Source organism: Petromyzon marinus (assembly GCF_048934315.1).
Source record: "Petromyzon marinus isolate PM22_M1 ecotype Great Lakes invasive population chromosome 77 unlocalized genomic scaffold, UKy_Petmar_22M1.pri1.0 chr77_unloc.4, whole genome shotgun sequence".
Lineage (NCBI taxonomy): Eukaryota > Metazoa > Chordata > Hyperoartia > Petromyzontiformes > Petromyzontidae > Petromyzon > Petromyzon marinus.
This window is the reverse complement of record NW_027422624.1, coordinates 349,883-370,359: the sequence shown is the minus strand read 5'-3', so window position 1 is coordinate 370,359 and position 20,477 is coordinate 349,883. Positions and strand designations below refer to the sequence as shown.

Here is a 20,477-nt window from a genome sequence, read left to right as displayed (position 1 = left end):
GGCTATGGCTATGACTATGGGCAATGGCTATGGGCTATGACTATGGGCTTTGGCTATGGGCTATGGCTATGAGCTATGGGCTATGGCTATGAGCTATGACTATGGGCTATGGCTATGAGCTATGACTATGGGCTATGACTATGGGCTATGACTATGAGCTATGACTATGGGCTATGGCTGTGGGCTATGGCTATGGGCAATGACTATGGGCTATGACTATGGGTTATGACTATGGGCTATGACTATGGCTATGGGCTATGACTATGGGCTATGGCTATGAGCTATGACTATGGGGTATGACTATGGGCTATGACTATGACTATGGGCTATGACTATGGGCTATGACTATGAGCTATGACTATGGGCTATGACTATGGGCTATGGGCTATGACTATGGGCTATGACTATGGGCTATGGCTATGGGCTATGACTATGGGCTATTGCTATGGGCTATGACTATGGGCTATGGCTATGGGCAATGCCTATGGCTATGGGCTATGGCTATGGGCTATGACTATGGGCTATGACTATGGGCTATGGTTATGGGCTATGGCTATGGGCTATGGCTATGGGCTATGACTATGGGCTATGGCTATGGGCTATGACTATGGGCTATGGCTATGGGCTATGGCTATGGGCTATGACTATGGGCTATGACTATGGGCTATGACTATGGGCTATGGCATATGGCTATAGGCTATGGGCTATGGTTATAGGCTATGGCTATACGCTATGGCTATGGGCTATGGCTATGAGTATGGGCTATGGCTATGGGCTATGGCTATGGGCTATGGCTATGGGCTATGGCTATTGCTATGACTATGGGCTATGGCTATCGGCTATGACTATTGGCTATGGCTATGGGCTATGACTATGGGCTATGGCTATTGCTATGAGCTATGGCTATGGGCTATGACTATGGGCTATGGCTATGGGCTATGGCTATGGGCTATGACTATGGGCTATGGGTATGGGCTATGACTATGGGCTATGACTATGGGCTATGACTATGGGCTATGGGCTAAGGCTATGGGCTATGGCTATGGGCTATGGCTATGAGTTATGGGCTATGACTATGGCTATGGGCTATGACTATGGGCTATGGCTATGGGCTATGGCTATGGGCTATGGCTATGGGCTATGGCTATGACTATGGGCTATGACTATGGGCTATGGCTATGGGCTATGACTATGGGCTATGGCTATGGCTATGGGCTATGGCCTATGGCTATGGGCTATGGCTATGACTATGGGCTATGGGCTATGGCTATGAGCTATGACTATGGGCTATGAGCTATGACTATGGGCTATGGCTATGGGCTATGGCTATGGGCTATGACTATGGGCTATGACTATGGGCTATGACTATGGGCTATGGGCTATGGCCTATGGGCTATAGGCTATGGCTATGGGCTTTGGCTATGTGCTATGGCTATGGGCTATGACTATGGGCTATGGGCTATGACTATGGGCTATGGCTATGGGCTATGGCTATGACTATGGGCTATGGCTATGGGCTATGACTATGGGCTATGACTATGGGCTATGGCTATTGCTATGAGCTATGGCTATGGGCTATGACTATGGGCTATGGCTATGGGCTATGACTATGGGCTATGACTATGGGCTATGGGTATGGGCTATGACCATGAGTATGGGATATGACTATGGGCTATGGCTATGGGCTAAGGCTATGGGCTATGACTATGGGCTATGGCTATGGGCTATGGCTATGACTATGGGCTATGACTATGGGCTATGGCTATGGGCTATGTCTATGAGCTATGACTATGGGCTATGGCTATGGGCTATGACTATGGGCTATGGGCTATGGCTATGACTATGACTATGGGCTATGGCTATGAGCTATGACTATGGGCAATGGCTATGGGCTATGGCTATGGCCTATGGCTATGGGCTATGGCTATGGCTATGGGCTATGGCTATGACTATGGGCTATGGCTATGGGCTATGACTATGGGCTATGGCTATGGGCTATGACTATGGGCTATGGGCTATGGCTATGGGCTATGACTATGGGCTATGGCTATGGGCTATGACTATGGGCTATGGCTATGGGCTATGACTATGGGCTATGACTATGAGCTATGACTATGGGCTATGACTATGGGCTATGACTATGGGCTATGACTATGGGCTATGACTATGGGCTATGGCTATGGGCTATGACTATGGGCTATTGCTATGGGCTATGACTATGGGCTATGACTATGGGCTATGGCTATGGGCAATGCCTATGGCTATGGGCTATGGCTATGGGCTATGGCTATGGGCTATGACTATGGGCTATGGGCTATGGTTATGGGCTATGGCTATGGGCTATGGCTATGGGCTATGACTATGGGCTATGGCTATGGGCTATGACTATGGGCTATGGCTATGGGCTATGGCTATGGGCTATGACTATGGGCTATGACTATGGGCTATGACTATGGGCTATGGCATATGGCTATAGGCTATGGGCTATGGTTATAGGCTATGGCTATACGCTATGGCTATGGGCTATGGCTATGAGTATGGGCTATGGCTATGGGCTATGGCTATGGGCTATGGGCTATGGCTATGGCTATTGCTATGACTATGGGCTATGGCTATCGGCTATGACTATTGGCTATGGCTATGGGCTATGACTATGGGCTATGGCTATTGCTATGAGCTATGGCTATGGACTATGACTATGGGCTATGGCTATGGGCTATGACAATGGGCTATGACTATGGGCTATGGGCTAAGGCTATGGGCTATGGCTATGGGCTATGGCTATGACTTATGGGCTATGACTATGGGCTATGGCTATGGGCTATGACTATGGGCTATGGCTATGGGCTATGGCTATGGGCTATGGGCTATGGCTATGACTATGGGCTATGACTATGGGCTATGGCTATGGGCTATGGCTATGAGCTATGACTATGGGCTATGAGCTATGACTATGGGCTATGGGCTATGGGCTATGACTATGGGCTATGACTATGGGCTATGACTATGGGCTATGGGCTATGGCCTATGGGCTATAGGCTATGGCTATGGGCTTTGGCTATGTGCTATGGCTATGGGCTATGACTATGGGCTATGGGCTATGACTATGGGCTATGGCTATGGGCTATGGCTATGACTATGGGCTATGGCTATGGGCTATGACTATGGGCTATGACTATGGGCTATGGCTATTGCTATGAGCTATGGCTATGGGCTATGACTATGGGCTATGGCTATGGGCTATGACTATGGGCTATGACTATGGGCTATGGGCTATGACTATGAGTATGGGATATGACTATGGGCTATGGCTATGGGCTAAGGCTATGGGCTATGGCTATGGGCTATGGCTATGGGCTATGGCTATGACTATGGGCTATGACTATGGGCTATGACTATGGGCTATGGCTATGGGCTATGTCTATGAGCTATGGGCTATGGCTATGGGCTATGACTATGGGCTATGGGCTATGGCTATGACTATGACTATGGGCTATGGCTATGAGCTATGACTATGGGCAATGGCTATGGGCTATGGCTATGGCCTATGGCTATGGGCTATGGCTATGGGCTATGGCTATGACTATGGGCTATGGCTATGGGCTATGACTATGGGCTATGGCTATGGGCTATGACTATGGGCTATGGCTATGGGCTATGACTATGGGCTATGGCTATGGGCTATGACTATGGGCTATGGCTATGGGCTATGACTATGGGCTATTGCTATGAGCTATGGCTATGGGCTATGACTATAGGCTATGGCTATGGCTACGGGCTATGGCTATGACTATGCGATATGGGCTATGACTATGACTATGGGCAATGACTATGGCTATGGGCTATGACTATGGGCTATGGATATGGGCTATGACTATGGGCTATGGCTATGAGCTATGACTATGGGCTATGACTATGGGCTATGACTATGGGCTATGGATATGGGCTATGGCTATGGGCTATGGCTATGGGCTATGACTATGGGCTATGGCTATGACTATGGGCTATGACTATTGGCTACAGGCTATGGCTATGACTATGGGCTATGACTATGGGCTATGGGCTATGACAATGGGCTATGGCTATGGGCTATGACGATGGGCTATGGCTATGAGCTATGACTATGGGCTATGACTATGGGCTATGACTATGGGCTATGGCTATGAGCTATGACTGTGGGCTATGGCTATGGGCTATGGCTATGGGCTATGGCTATAGGCTATGGGCTATGGCTATGACTATGGGCTATGGCTATGGGCTATGACTATGGGCTATGGCTATGGGCTATGACTATGGGCTACGGCTATGACTATGGGCTAAGACTATGGGCTATGGCTATGGGCTATGACTATGGGCTATGGATATTGCTATGAGCTATGGCTATGGGCTATGACTATGGGCTATGGGCTATGACTATGGGCTATGGGTATGGGCTATGACTATGGGCTATGGCTATGGGCTAAGGCTATGGGCTATGGCTATGGGCTATGGCTATGACTATGGGCTATGACTATGGGCTATGGCTATGGTCTATGACTATGGGCTATGACTATGGGCTATGGCTATGGGCTATGGTTATGGGCTATGGCTATGGGATATGGCTATGGGCTATGGCTATGACTATGGGCTATGGCTATGGGCTATGACTATGGGCTATGGCTATGAGCTATGACTATGAGCTATGACTATGGGCTATGGCTATGGGCTATGGCTATGGGCTATGGGCTATGGCTATGGGCTATGGCTATAGGCTATGGCTATGGGCTATGACTATGGGCTATGGCTATGGGCTATGACTATGGGCTATGGCTATGGGCTATGACTATGGGCTATGGCTATGGGCTATGGCTAGGACTATGGGCTATGGCTATGGGCTATGACTATGGGCTATGGGCTATGACTATGGGCTATGGCTATTGCTATGAGCTATGGCTATGGGCTATGAATATGGGCTATGGCTATGGGCTATGGCTATGACTATGGGCTATGGGTATGGGCTATGACAATGACTATGGGCTATGACTATAGGCTAAGGTTATGGGCTATGGCTATGGGCTATGGCTATGGGCTATGCCTATGGGCTATGGGCTATGACTATGGGCTATGGCTATGGGCTATGACTATGGGCTATGGCTATGGGCTATGACTATGGGCTATGGCTATGGGCTATGACTATGGGCTATGGCTATGAGCTATGACTATGGGCTATGACTATGGGCTATGGCTATGAGCTATGACTATGGGCTATGGGCTATGGCTATAGGCTATGGCTATGGGCTATGGCTATGACTATGGGCTATGGCTATGGGCTATGACTATGGGCTATGACTATGGGCTATGGCTATGGGCTATGACTATGGGCTATGGCTATGGGCTATGACTATGGGCTGTGGCTATGGGCTATGACTATGGGCTATGGCTATTGCTATGAGCTATGGCTATGGGCTATGACTATGGGCTATGGCTATGGCTAATGGGCTATGACTATGGGCTATGGCTATGGGCTATGATTATGACTATGGGCTATGACTATGGGCTATGACTATGGGCTATGGCTATGACTATGGGCTATGGCTATGAGCTATGGGCTATGACTATGGGCTATGGATATGAGCTATGACTATGGGCTATGACTATGGGCTATGACCATGGGCTATGACTATGACTATCGGCTATGACTATGGCTATGGCCTATGACTATGGGCTATGGCTATGAGCTATGACTATGGGCTATGACTATGGGCTATGACTATGGGCTATAACTGAGCTATGACTATGGGCTATGGCTGTGGGCTATGGCTATGGGCAATGACTATGGGCTATGGCTATGGGCTATGGCTATGGGCTATGACTATGGGCTATGACTATGGGCTATGACTATGGGCTATGGGCGATGACTATGGGCTATGACTATGACTATGGGCTATGACTATGGGCTATGACTATGGGCTATGGCTATGGGCTATGACTATGGGCTATGACTATGGGCTATGACTATGGGCTATGGCTATGGGCTATGACTATGGGCTATGACTAGGGCTATGGGCTATGGCTATGGGCTATGACTATGGGCTATGGCTATGGGGTATGACTATGACTATGGGCTATGACTATGGGCAATGACTATGGGCTATGACTATGGGCTATGGCTATGGGCTATGACTATGGGCTATGGCTATGAGCTATGACTATGGGCTATGACTATGGGCTATGACTATGGGCTATGACTATGGGCTATGACTATGGGCTATGACTATGGGCTATGACTATGGCTATGGGCTATGACTATGGGCTATGACTCTGGGCTATGACTGTGGGCTATGACTATGGGCTATGACTATGGGCTATGACTATGAGCTATGACTATGGGCTATGGCTGTGGGCTATGGCTATGGGCAATGACTATGGGCTATGACTATGGGTTATGACTATGGGCTATGACTATGGACTATGACTATGGCTATGGGCTATGACTATGGGCTATGGCTATGAGCTATGACTATGGGCTATGACTATGACTATGGGCTCTGACTATGGGCTATGACTAGGAGCTATGACTATGGGCTATGCCTATGGACTATGACTATGACTATGGGCTATGACTATGGGCTATGGGCTATGACTATGGGCTATGGCTATGGGCTATGCCTATGGCCTATGGGCTATAGCTATCGGCTATGGCTATGGGCTATGACTATGGGCTATGACTATGGGCTATGATTATGGGCTATGACTATGGGCTATGACTATGGGCTATGAATATGACTATGGGCTATGGCTATGGGCTATGGCAATGGGCTATGGCTATGGGCTATGGGCTATGACTATGGGCTATGGCTATGGGCTATGACTATGGGCTATGACTATGGGCTATGGCTATGGGCTATGGGCTATGACTATGGGTTATGACTATGGGCTATGACTATGGGCTATGACTATGGGCTACAAGCTATGGCTATGACTATGGGCTATGACAATGGGCTATGACTATGGGCTATGGCTATGAGCTATGACTATGGGCTATGACAATGGGCTATGACTATGGGCTATGACTATGGGCTAAGAGCTATGACTATGGGCTTTGGGCTATGGCTATGGGCTATGGGCTATGGCTATAGGCTATGGCTATGGGCTATGAATATGGGCTATGGCTATGGGCTATGACTATGGGCTATGGCTATGGGCTATGACTAAGGACTATGGGCTATGGCTATGGCTATGACTATGGGCTATGGGCTATGACTATGGGCTATGGCTATGGGCTATGGCTATGGGCTATGACTATGGGCTATGGGTATGGGCTATGACTATGACTATGGGCTATGACCATGGGCTATGGCTATGGTCTATGGGCTATGACTATGGGCTATGGCTATGGGCTATGACTATGGGCTATGGGCTATGGCTATGACTATGGGCTATGGCTATGGGCTATGACTATGGGCTATGGCTATGGGCTATGACTATGGGCTATGGCTATGAGCTATGACTATGGGCTATGACTATGGGCTATGACTATGGGCTATGGATATGGGCTATGGGCTATGGGCTATGACTATGGGCTATGACTATGGGCTATGGCTATGACTATGGGCTATGACTATGGGCTACGGGCTATGGCTATGACTATGGGCTATGGCTATGGGCTATGATGATGGGCTATGGCTATGAGCTATGACTATGGGCTATGACTATGGGCTATGACTATGGGCTATGGCTATGAGCTATGACTGTGGGCTATGGCTATGGGCTATGGCTATGGGCTATGGCTATAGGCTATGGCTATGGGCTATGGCTATGACTATGGCTATGGGCTATGACTATGGGCTATGGCTATGGGCTATGACTATGGGCTATGGCTATGACTATGGGCTATGACTATGGGCTATGGCTATTGCTATGAGCTATGGCTATGGGCTATGACTATGGGCTATGGGCTATGACTATGGGCTATGGGTATGGGCTACGACTATGATTATGGGCTATGACTATGGGCTATGGCTATGGGCTAAGGCTATGGGCTATGGCTATGACTATGGGCTATGACTATGGGCTATGGCTATGGGCTATGACTATGGGCTATGGCTATGGGCTATGGCTATGGGCTATGCGATATGGCTATGGGCTATGGCTATGACTATGGGCTATGGCTATGGGCTATGACTATGGGCTATGGCTATGAGCTATGACTATGGGCTATGAGCTATGACTATGGGCTATGGCTATGGGCTATGGCTATGAGCTATGACTATGGGCTATGACTATGGGCTATGACTATGGGCTATGAGCTATGACTATGGGCTATGGCTATGGGCTATGGCTATGGGCTATGGCTATGGGCTATGGCTATGGGCTATGGCTATAGGCTATGGCTATGGGCTATGGCTATGACCATGGGCTATGGCTATGGGCTAGGACTATGGGCTATGGCTATGGGCTATGACAATGGGCTATGGCTATGGGCTATGACTATGGGCTATGGCTATGAGCTATGGCTATGGGCTATGAATATGGGCTATGGCTATGGGCTATGGCTATGGGCTATGACTATGGGATATGGGTATGGGCTATGACAATGACTATGGGCTATGACTATGGGCTAAGGCTATGGGCTATGGCTATGGGCTATGGCTATGGGATATGCCTATGGGCTATGGCTATGACTATGGGCTATGACTATGGGCTATGGCTATGGGCTATGACTATGGGCTATGGCTATGGGCTATGGCTATGAGCTATGGCTATGGGCTATGGCTATGACTATGGGCTATGGCTATGGGCTATGACTATGGGCTATGAGCTATGACTATGGGCTATGACTATGGGCTATGGCTATGAGCTATGGCTATGGGCTATGGCTATAGGCTATGGGCTATGGCTATGACTATGGGCTATAGCTATGGGCTATGACTATGGGCTATGGCTATGGGCTATGACTATGGGCTATGGCTATGGGCTATGACTATGGGCTATGACTATGGGCTGTGGCTATGGGCTATGACTATGGGCTATGGCTATTGCTATGGCTATGGGCTATGACTATGGGCTATGGCTAATGGGCTATGGCTATGGCTATGACTATGGGCTATGGCTATGGGCTATGACTATGACTATGGGCTATGACTATGGCTATGGGCTATGACTATGGGCTATGGGCTATGACTATGGGCTATGGATATGAGCTATGACTATGGGCTATGACTATGGGCTATGACCATGGGCTATGACTATCGGCTATGACTATGGGCTATGACTATGGCTATGGCCTATGACTATGGGCTATGGCTATGAGCTATGAGTATGGGCTATGACTATGGGCTATGACTATGGGCTATAACTGAGCTATGACTATGGGCTATGGCTGTGGGCTATGGCTATGGGCAATGACTATGGGCTATGGCTATGACTATGGGCTATGACTATGGGCTATGACTATGGGCTATGGGCTATGACTATGGTTTATGACTATGGGCTATGACTATGGGCTATGACTATGGGCTATGACTATGGGCTATGACTATGGGCTATGACTAGGGCTATGGCTATGGGCTATGGCTATGGGCTATGACTATGGGCTATGGCTATGGGGTATGACTATGACTATGGGATATGACTATGGGCAATGACTATGGCTATGGGCTATGACTATGGGCTATGGCTATGGGCTATGACTATGGGCTATGGCTATGAGCTATGACTATGGGCTATGACTATGGGCTATGACTATGAGCTATGACTATGGGCTATGGCTGTGGGCTATGGCTATGGGCAATGACTATGGGCTATGACTATGGGTTATGACTATGGGCTATGACTATGGGCTATGACTATGACTATGGCTATGGGCTATGGGCTATGACTATGGGTTATGACTATGGGCTATGACTATGGGCTATGACTATGGCTATGGGCTATGACTATGGGCTATGACTATGGGCTATGGCTATGGGCTATGGCTATGAGCTATGACTATGGGCTATGACTATGGGCTATGAATATGACTATGGGCTATGACTATGGGCTATGACTATGAGCTATGACTATGGGCTATGACTATGGGCTAATGCCTATGGGCTATGGGCTATCACTATGGGCTATGACCATGGGCTATGGCTATGGGCTATGACTATGGGCTATGGCTATGGGCTATGACCATGGGCTATGACTATGGGCTATGACTATGGCTATGACTACGGGCTATGACTATGGGCTATGGCTATGGGCTATGGGCTATGACTATGGGCTATGGCTAAGGGCTATGGCTATGGGCTATGGCTATGACTATGGGGTATGGCTATGGGGTATGACTATGACTATGGGCTATGACTATGGGCTATGACTATGGCTATGGGCTATAACAATGGGCTATGGCTATGAGCTATGACTATGGGCTATGGCTATGAGCTATGACTATAGGCTATGACTATGGGCTATGACTATGTGCTATGACTATGGGCTATGACTATGGGCTATGACCATGGACTATGACTATGGGCTATGACTATGGGCTATGACTATGGCTATGGGCTATGACTATGGGCTATGGCTATAAGCTATGACTATGGGCTATGACTGTGGGCTATGACTATGGGGTATGACTATGGGCTATGACTATGAGCTATGGCTGTGGGCTATGGCTATGGGCAATGACTATGGGCTATGACTATGGGTTATGACTATGGGCTATGACTATGGGCTATGACTATGGCTATGGGCTATGACTATGGGCTATGACTATGGGCTATGGCTATGAGCTATGACTATGGGCTATGACTATGGGCTATGACTATGACTATGGGCTATGACTATGGGCTATGACTATGAGCTATGACTATGGGCTATGACTATGGGCTAATGCCTATGGGCTATGGGCTATCACTATGGGCTATGACTATGGGCTATGGCTATGGGCTATGACTATGGGCTATGGCTATGGGCTATGACCATGGGCTATGACTATGGGCTATGACTATGGTTATGGGCTATGGCTATGACTATGGGCTATGGCTATGGGGAATGACTATGACTATGGGCTATCACTATGGCTATGGGCTATGACTATGGGCTATGGCTATGAGCTATGACTATGGGCTATGACTATGGGCTATGACTATGGGCTATGACTATGGGCTATGACTATGGGCTATGGCTATGGGCTATGACTATGGGCTATGACTATGGGCTATGGCTATGGGCTATGACTATGGGCTATGGCTATGGACTATGACTATGGGCTATGACTATGGACTATGACTAGGGCTATGGCTATGGGCTATGGCTATGGGCTATGGCTATGACTATGGGCTATGGCAATGGGCTATGACTATGACCTATGGCTATGGGCTATGACTATGGGCTATGGCTATGGGCTATGACTACGGGCTATGGCTATGAGCTATGACTATGGGCTATGACTATGGGCTATGACTATGGGCTATGACTATGAGCTATGACTATGGGCTATGGCTGTGGGCTATGGCTATGGGCAATGACTATGGGCTATGACTATGGGTTATGACTATGGGCTATGACTATGGGCTATGACTATGGCTATGGGCTATGACTATGGGCTATGGCTATGAGCTATGACTATGGGCTATGACTATGACTATGGGCTATGACTATGGGCTATGACTATGAGCTATGACTATGGGCTATGACTATGGACTATGACTATGGGCTATGGGCTATGACTATGGGCTATGACTATGGGCTATGGCTATGGGCTATGACTATGGGCTATGGGCTATGACTATGGGCTATGACTATGGGCTATGGCTATGGGCTATGCCTATGGCCTATGGGCTATGGCTATGGGCTATGGCTATGGGCTATGACTATGGGCTATGACTATGGGCTATGACTATGACTATGGGCTATGGCTATGGGCTATGGCAATGGGCTATGGCTATGGGCTATGGCTATGGGCTATGACTATGGGCTATGGCTATGGGCTATGACTATGGGCTATGACTATGGGCTATGGCTATGGGCTATGGGCTATGACTATGGGCTATGACTATGGGCTATGACTATGGGCTACGAGCTATGGCTATGACTATGGGCTATGACTATGGGCTGTGACAATGGGCTATGGCTATGGACTATGACTATGGGCTATGGCTATGACTATGGGCTATGACTATGGGCTATGACTATGGGCTATGACTATGGGCTATGACTATGGGCTATGAGCTATGACTATGGGCTATGGGCTATAGGCTATGGCTATGGGCTATGAATATGGGCTATGGCTATGGGCTATGACTATGGGCTATGACTAAGGGCTATGGCTATGGGCTATGGCTATGACTATGGGCTATGGCTATGGGTATGGGCTATGCCTATGGGCTATGGCTATGGGCTATGACTATGGGCTATGACTATGGGCTATGGCTATGGGCTGTGACTATGGGCTATGGGTATGGGCTATGACTATGGGCTATGACTATGGGCTATGACTATGGGCTATGGCTATGGTCTATGGGCTATGGCCTATGACTATGGGCTATGGCTATGGGTTATGACTACGGGCTATGGGCTATGACTATGGGCTATGGCCATGGGCTATGGCTATGGGCTATGACTATGGCTATGGGCTATGACTATGGGCTATGGCTATGGGCTATGACTATGGGCTATGGCTATGAGCTATGACGATGGGCTATGACTATGGGCTATGACTATGGGCTATGGATATGAGCTATGACTATGGGCTATGACCATGGGCTATGACTATGACTATGGGCTATGCTATTGCTATGGGCTATGACTATGGGCTATGGCTATGAGCTGACTATGGGCTATGACTATGGGCTATAACTGAGCTATGACTATGGGCTATGGCTGTGGGCTATGGCTATGGGCTATGACTATGGGCTATGACTACGGGCTATGACTACGGGCTATGACTATGGGCTACAAGCTATGGCTATGACTATGGGCTATGACTATGGGCTATGACAATGGGCTATGACTATGGGCTATGGCTATGAGCTATGACTATGGGCTATGACAATGGGCTATGACTATGGGCTATGACTATGGGCTAAGAGCTATGACTATGGGCTTTGGGCTATGGCTATGGGCTATGGGCTATGGCTATAGGCTATGGCTATGGGCTATGAATATGGGCTATGGCTATGGGCTATGACTATGGGCTATGGCTATGGGCTATGACTAAGGACTATGGGCTATGGCTATGGCTATGACTATGGGCTATGGGCTATGACTATGGGCTATGGCTATGGGCTATGGCTATGGGCTATGACTATGGGCTATGGGTATGGGCTATGACTATGACTATGGGCTATGACCATGGGCTATGGCTATGGTCTATGGGCTATGACTATGGGCTATGGCTATGGGCTATGACTATGGGCTATGGGCTATGGCTATGACTATGGGCTATGGCTATGGGCTATGACTATGGGCTATGGCTATGGGCTATGACTATGGGCTATGGCTATGAGCTATGACTATGGGCTATGACTATGGGCTATGACTATGGGCTATGGATATGGGCTATGGGCTATGGGCTATGACTATGGGCTATGACTATGGGCTATGGCTATGACTATGGGCTATGACTATGGGCTACGGGCTATGGCTATGACTATGGGCTATGGCTATGGGCTATGATGATGGGCTATGGCTATGAGCTATGACTATGGGCTATGACTATGGGCTATGACTATGGGCTATGGCTATGAGCTATGACTGTGGGCTATGGCTATGGGCTATGGCTATGGGCTATGGCTATAGGCTATGGCTATGGGCTATGGCTATGACTATGGCTATGGGCTATGACTATGGGCTATGGCTATGGGCTATGACTATGGGCTATGGCTATGACTATGGGCTATGACTATGGGCTATGGCTATTGCTATGAGCTATGGCTATGGGCTATGACTATGGGCTATGGGCTATGACTATGGGCTATGGGTATGGGCTACGACTATGATTATGGGCTATGACTATGGGCTATGGCTATGGGCTAAGGCTATGGGCTATGGCTATGACTATGGGCTATGACTATGGGCTATGGCTATGGGCTATGACTATGGGCTATGGCTATGGGCTATGGCTATGGGCTATGCGATATGGCTATGGGCTATGGCTATGACTATGGGCTATGGCTATGGGCTATGACTATGGGCTATGGCTATGAGCTATGACTATGGGCTATGAGCTATGACTATGGGCTATGGCTATGGGCTATGGCTATGAGCTATGACTATGGGCTATGACTATGGGCTATGACTATGGGCTATGAGCTATGACTATGGGCTATGGCTATGGGCTATGGCTATGGGCTATGGCTATGGGCTATGGCTATGGGCTATGGCTATAGGCTATGGCTATGGGCTATGGCTATGACCATGGGCTATGGCTATGGGCTAGGACTATGGGCTATGGCTATGGGCTATGACAATGGGCTATGGCTATGGGCTATGACTATGGGCTATGGCTATGAGCTATGGCTATGGGCTATGAATATGGGCTATGGCTATGGGCTATGGCTATGGGCTATGACTATGGGATATGGGTATGGGCTATGACAATGACTATGGGCTATGACTATGGGCTAAGGCTATGGGCTATGGCTATGGGCTATGGCTATGGGATATGCCTATGGGCTATGGCTATGACTATGGGCTATGACTATGGGCTATGGCTATGGGCTATGACTATGGGCTATGGCTATGGGCTATGGCTATGAGCTATGGCTATGGGCTATGGCTATGACTATGGGCTATGGCTATGGGCTATGACTATGGGCTATGAGCTATGACTATGGGCTATGACTATGGGCTATGGCTATGAGCTATGGCTATGGGCTATGGCTATAGGCTATGGGCTATGGCTATGACTATGGGCTATAGCTATGGGCTATGACTATGGGCTATGGCTATGGGCTATGACTATGGGCTATGACTATGGGCTGTGGCTATGGGCTATGACTATGGGCTATGGCTATTGCTATGGCTATGGGCTATGACTATGGGCTATGGCTAATGGGCTATGGCTATGGCTATGACTATGGGCTATGGCTATGGGCTATGACTATGACTATGGGCTATGACTATGGCTATGGGCTATGACTATGGGCTATGGGCTATGACTATGGGCTATGGATATGAGCTATGACTATGGGCTATGACTATGGGCTATGACCATGGGCTATGACTATCGGCTATGACTATGGGCTATGACTATGGCTATGGCCTATGACTATGGGCTATGGCTATGAGCTATGAGTATGGGCTATGACTATGGGCTATGACTATGGGCTATAACTGAGCTATGACTATGGGCTATGGCTGTGGGCTATGGCTATGGGCAATGACTATGGGCTATGGCTATGACTATGGGCTATGACTATGGGCTATGACTATGGGCTATGGGCTATGACTATGGGCTATGACTATGGGCTATGACTATGGGCTATGACTATGGGCTATGACTATGGGCTATGACTATGGGCTATGACTAGGGCTATGGCTATGGGCTATGGCTATGGGCTATGACTATGGGCTATGGCTATGGGGTATGACTATGACTATGGGATATGACTATGGGCAATGACTATGGCTATGGGCTATGACTATGGGCTATGGCTATGGGCTATGACTATGGGCTATGGCTATGAGCTATGACTATGGGCTATGACTATGGGCTATGACTATGAGCTATGACTATGGGCTATGGCTGTGGGCTATGGCTATGGGCAATGACTATGGGCTATGACTATGGGTTATGACTATGGGCTATGACTATGGGCTATGACTATGACTATGGCTATGGGCTATGGGCTATGACTATGGGTTATGACTATGGGCTATGACTATGGGCTATGACTATGGCTATGGGCTATGACTATGGGCTATGACTATGGGCTATGGCTATGGGCTATGGCTATGAGCTATGACTATGGGCTATGACTATGGGCTATGAATATGACTATGGGCTATGACTATGGGCTATGACTATGAGCTATGACTATGGGCTATGACTATGGGCTAATGCCTATGGGCTATGGGCTATCACTATGGGCTATGACCATGGGCTATGGCTATGGGCTATGACTATGGGCTATGGCTATGGGCTATGACCATGGGCTATGACTATGGGCTATGACTATGGCTATGACTACGGGCTATGACTATGGGCTATGGCTATGGGCTATGGGCTATGACTATGGGCTATGGCTAAGGGCTATGGCTATGGGCTATGGCTATGACTATGGGGTATGGCTATGGGGTATGACTATGACTATGGGCTATGACTATGGGCTATGACTATGGCTATGGGCTATAACAATGGGCTATGGCTATGAGCTATGACTATGGGCTATGGCTATGAGCTATGACTATAGGCTATGACTATGGGCTATGACTATGTGCTATGACTATGGGCTATGACTATGGGCTATGACCATGGACTATGACTATGGGCTATGACTATGGGCTATGACTATGGCTATGGGCTATGACTATGGGCTATGGCTATAAGCTATGACTATGGGCTATGACTGTGGGCTATGACTATGGGGTATGACTATGGGCTATGACTATGAGCTATGGCTGTGGGCTATGGCTATGGGCAATGACTATGGGCTATGACTATGGGTTATGACTATGGGCTATGACTATGGGCTATGACTATGGCTATGGGCTATGACTATGGGCTATGACTATGGGCTATGGCTATGAGCTATGACTATGGGCTATGACTATGGGCTATGACTATGACTATGGGCTATGACTATGGGCTATGACTATGAGCTATGACTATGGGCTATGACTATGGGCTAATGCCTATGGGCTATGGGCTATCACTATGGGCTATGACTATGGGCTATGGCTATGGGCTATGACTATGGGCTATGGCTATGGGCTATGACCATGGGCTATGACTATGGGCTATGACTATGGTTATGGGCTATGGCTATGACTATGGGCTATGGCTATGGGGAATGACTATGACTATGGGCTATCACTATGGCTATGGGCTATGACTATGGGCTATGGCTATGAGCTATGACTATGGGCTATGACTATGGGCTATGACTATGGGCTATGACTATGGGCTATGACTATGGGCTATGGCTATGGGCTATGACTATGGGCTATGACTATGGGCTATGGCTATGGGCTATGACTATGGGCTATGGCTATGGACTATGACTATGGGCTATGACTATGGACTATGACTAGGGCTATGGCTATGGGCTATGGCTATGGGCTATGGCTATGACTATGGGCTATGGCAATGGGCTATGACTATGACCTATGGCTATGGGCTATGACTATGGGCTATGGCTATGGGCTATGACTACGGGCTATGGCTATGAGCTATGACTATGGGCTATGACTATGGGCTATGACTATGGGCTATGACTATGAGCTATGACTATGGGCTATGGCTGTGGGCTATGGCTATGGGCAATGACTATGGGCTATGACTATGGGTTATGACTATGGGCTATGACTATGGGCTATGACTATGGCTATGGGCTATGACTATGGGCTATGGCTATGAGCTATGACTATGGGCTATGACTATGACTATGGGCTATGACTATGGGCTATGACTATGAGCTATGACTATGGGCTATGACTATGGACTATGACTATGGGCTATGGGCTATGACTATGGGCTATGACTATGGGCTATGGCTATGGGCTATGACTATGGGCTATGGGCTATGACTATGGGCTATGACTATGGGCTATGGCTATGGGCTATGCCTATGGCCTATGGGCTATGGCTATGGGCTATGGCTATGGGCTATGACTATGGGCTATGACTATGGGCTATGACTATGACTATGGGCTATGGCTATGGGCTATGGCAATGGGCTATGGCTATGGGCTATGGCTATGGGCTATGACTATGGGCTATGGCTATGGGCTATGACTATGGGCTATGACTATGGGCTATGGCTATGGGCTATGGGCTATGACTATGGGCTATGACTATGGGCTATGACTATGGGCTACGAGCTATGGCTATGACTATGGGCTATGACTATGGGCTGTGACAATGGGCTATGGCTATGGACTATGACTATGGGCTATGGCTATGACTATGGGCTATGACTATGGGCTATGACTATGGGCTATGACTATGGGCTATGACTATGGGCTATGAGCTATGACTATGGGCTATGGGCTATAGGCTATGGCTATGGGCTATGAATATGGGCTATGGCTATGGGCTATGACTATGGGCTATGACTAAGGGCTATGGCTATGGGCTATGGCTATGACTATGGGCTATGGCTATGGGTATGGGCTATGCCTATGGGCTATGGCTATGGGCTATGACTATGGGCTATGGGCTATGACTATGGGCTATGGCTATGGGCTGTGACTATGGGCTATGGGTATGGGCTATGACTATGGGCTATGACTATGGGCTATGACTATGGGCTATGGCTATGGTCTATGGGCTATGGCCTATGACTATGGGCTATGGCTATGGGTTATGACTACGGGCTATGGGCTATGACTATGGGCTATGGCCATGGGCTATGGCTATGGGCTATGACTATGGCTATGGGCTATGACTATGGGCTATGGCTATGGGCTATGACTATGGGCTATGGCTATGAGCTATGACGATGGGCTATGACTATGGGCTATGACTATGGGCTATGGATATGAGCTATGACTATGGGCTATGACCATGGGCTATGACTATGACTATGGGCTATGCTATTGCTATGGGCTATGACTATGGGCTATGGCTATGAGCTGACTATGGGCTATGACTATGGGCTATAACTGAGCTATGACTATGGGCTATGGCTGTGGGCTATGGCTATGGGCTATGACTATGGGCTATGACTACGGGCTATGACTACGGGCTATGACTATGGGCTATGGGCTATGACTATGCACTATGACTATGGGCTATGGGCTATGACTATGGGCTATGGTTATGGGCTATAACTATGGGCTATGACTAGGGCTATGGGCTATGGCCATGGGCTATGGCTATGACTATGGGCTATGGCTATGGGGTATGACTATGACTATGGGCTATGACTATGGGCTATAACAATGGGCTATGGATATGAGCTATGACTATGGGCTATGGCTATGAGCTATGACTATAGGCTATGACTATGGGCTATGACTATGTGCTATGACTATGGGCTATGACTATGGGCTATGACCATGGGCTATGACTAAGGGCTATGACTATGGGCTATGACTATGGGCTATGACTATGGGCTATGGCTATGAGCTATGACTATGGGCTATGACTGTGGGCTATGACTATGGGCTATGACTATGGGCTATGACTATGAGCTATGGGCTATGGCTGTGGGCTATGGCTATGGGCAATGACTATGGGCTATGACTATGGGCTATGACTATGGCTATGGGCTATGACTATGGGCTATGGCTATGAGCTATGACTATGGGCTATGACTATGGGCTATGACTATGACTATGGGCTATGACTATGAGCTATGACTATGGGCTATGACTATGGGCTAATGCCTATGGGCTATGGGCTATCACTATGGGCTATGACTATGGGCTATGGCTATGGGCTATGACTATGGGCTATGGCTATGGGCTATGACTGGGCTATGACTATGGCTATGGGCTATGACTATGGGCTATGGCTATGGGCTATGACTATGGGCTATGGCTATGGGGAATGACTATGACTATGGGCTATGACTATGGGCTATGACTATGGCTATGGGTTATGGCTATGGGCTATGACTATGGGCTATGAGCTATGACTATGGGCTATGACTATGGGCTATGACCATGGGCTATGACCATGGGCTATGACTATGGGCTATGACTATGGGCTATGACTATGGCTATAGGCTATGACTTTGGGCTATGGCTATGAGCTATGACTATGGGCTATGACTGTGGGCTATGGCTATGAGCTATGACTATGGGCTATGACTATGGGCTATGGCTATGGGCTATGACTATGGGCTATGACTATGGGCTATGGCTATGACTATGGGCTATGGCTATGGGCTATGACTATGGGCTATGCGCTATGACTACTCAGGGGTGGGAGTCAAGATGCCCACCCTTACACCCCCCACCCCCTCGCCCCGTACCACCGTGCCCCCCCCCCCCCACTCCCGTCCACTCCCCCACCCCCACGTAGCAGGCTTCGTACCCGTATGCTGCCCGTCCCGAGGAAGTACGGCCGTGCCCATGTGACCACGCGCGTAGGCCTGTGAAGGTACACGGGCACCCCCGTGTTGTGCAGAGTCGAGATCCAGCCGTCCGGCAATGGCTCCACGGCCGGGCGGCCACGTGCTGTGGAGGGCACGGTGGGGGGGCGAGGGTAGGGTAGGGTAGTGGGTGGGTGGCACGGTGGGGGGGGGAGGGTAGTGGGTGGGTGGCACGGTGGGGGGGAGGGTGGGAGAGGGGATGGAGAGAGGGCTTCATACGGACTTGGGGATGTGCGCGCACACACGCAC

The 20,477-nt window shown here is 48.7% G+C and overlaps 1 protein-coding gene across 1 annotated transcript in view; it reads right to left on the bottom strand.

Annotated features, from left to right (window-relative positions):
* LOC116937241 (uncharacterized) overlaps positions 1 to 20,477 on the bottom strand; it is a gene marked incomplete at its 3' end in the record, with an annotated part of 141,891 nt that overhangs the window by 102,390 nt on the left and 19,024 nt on the right. Inside the window, exon 4 of the mRNA XM_076058639.1 lies at positions 20,171 to 20,313. Coding sequence (XP_075914754.1) covers positions 20,171 to 20,313 — 143 coding nt within the window. The remainder of the gene's footprint in view (positions 1 to 20,170; positions 20,314 to 20,477) is intronic.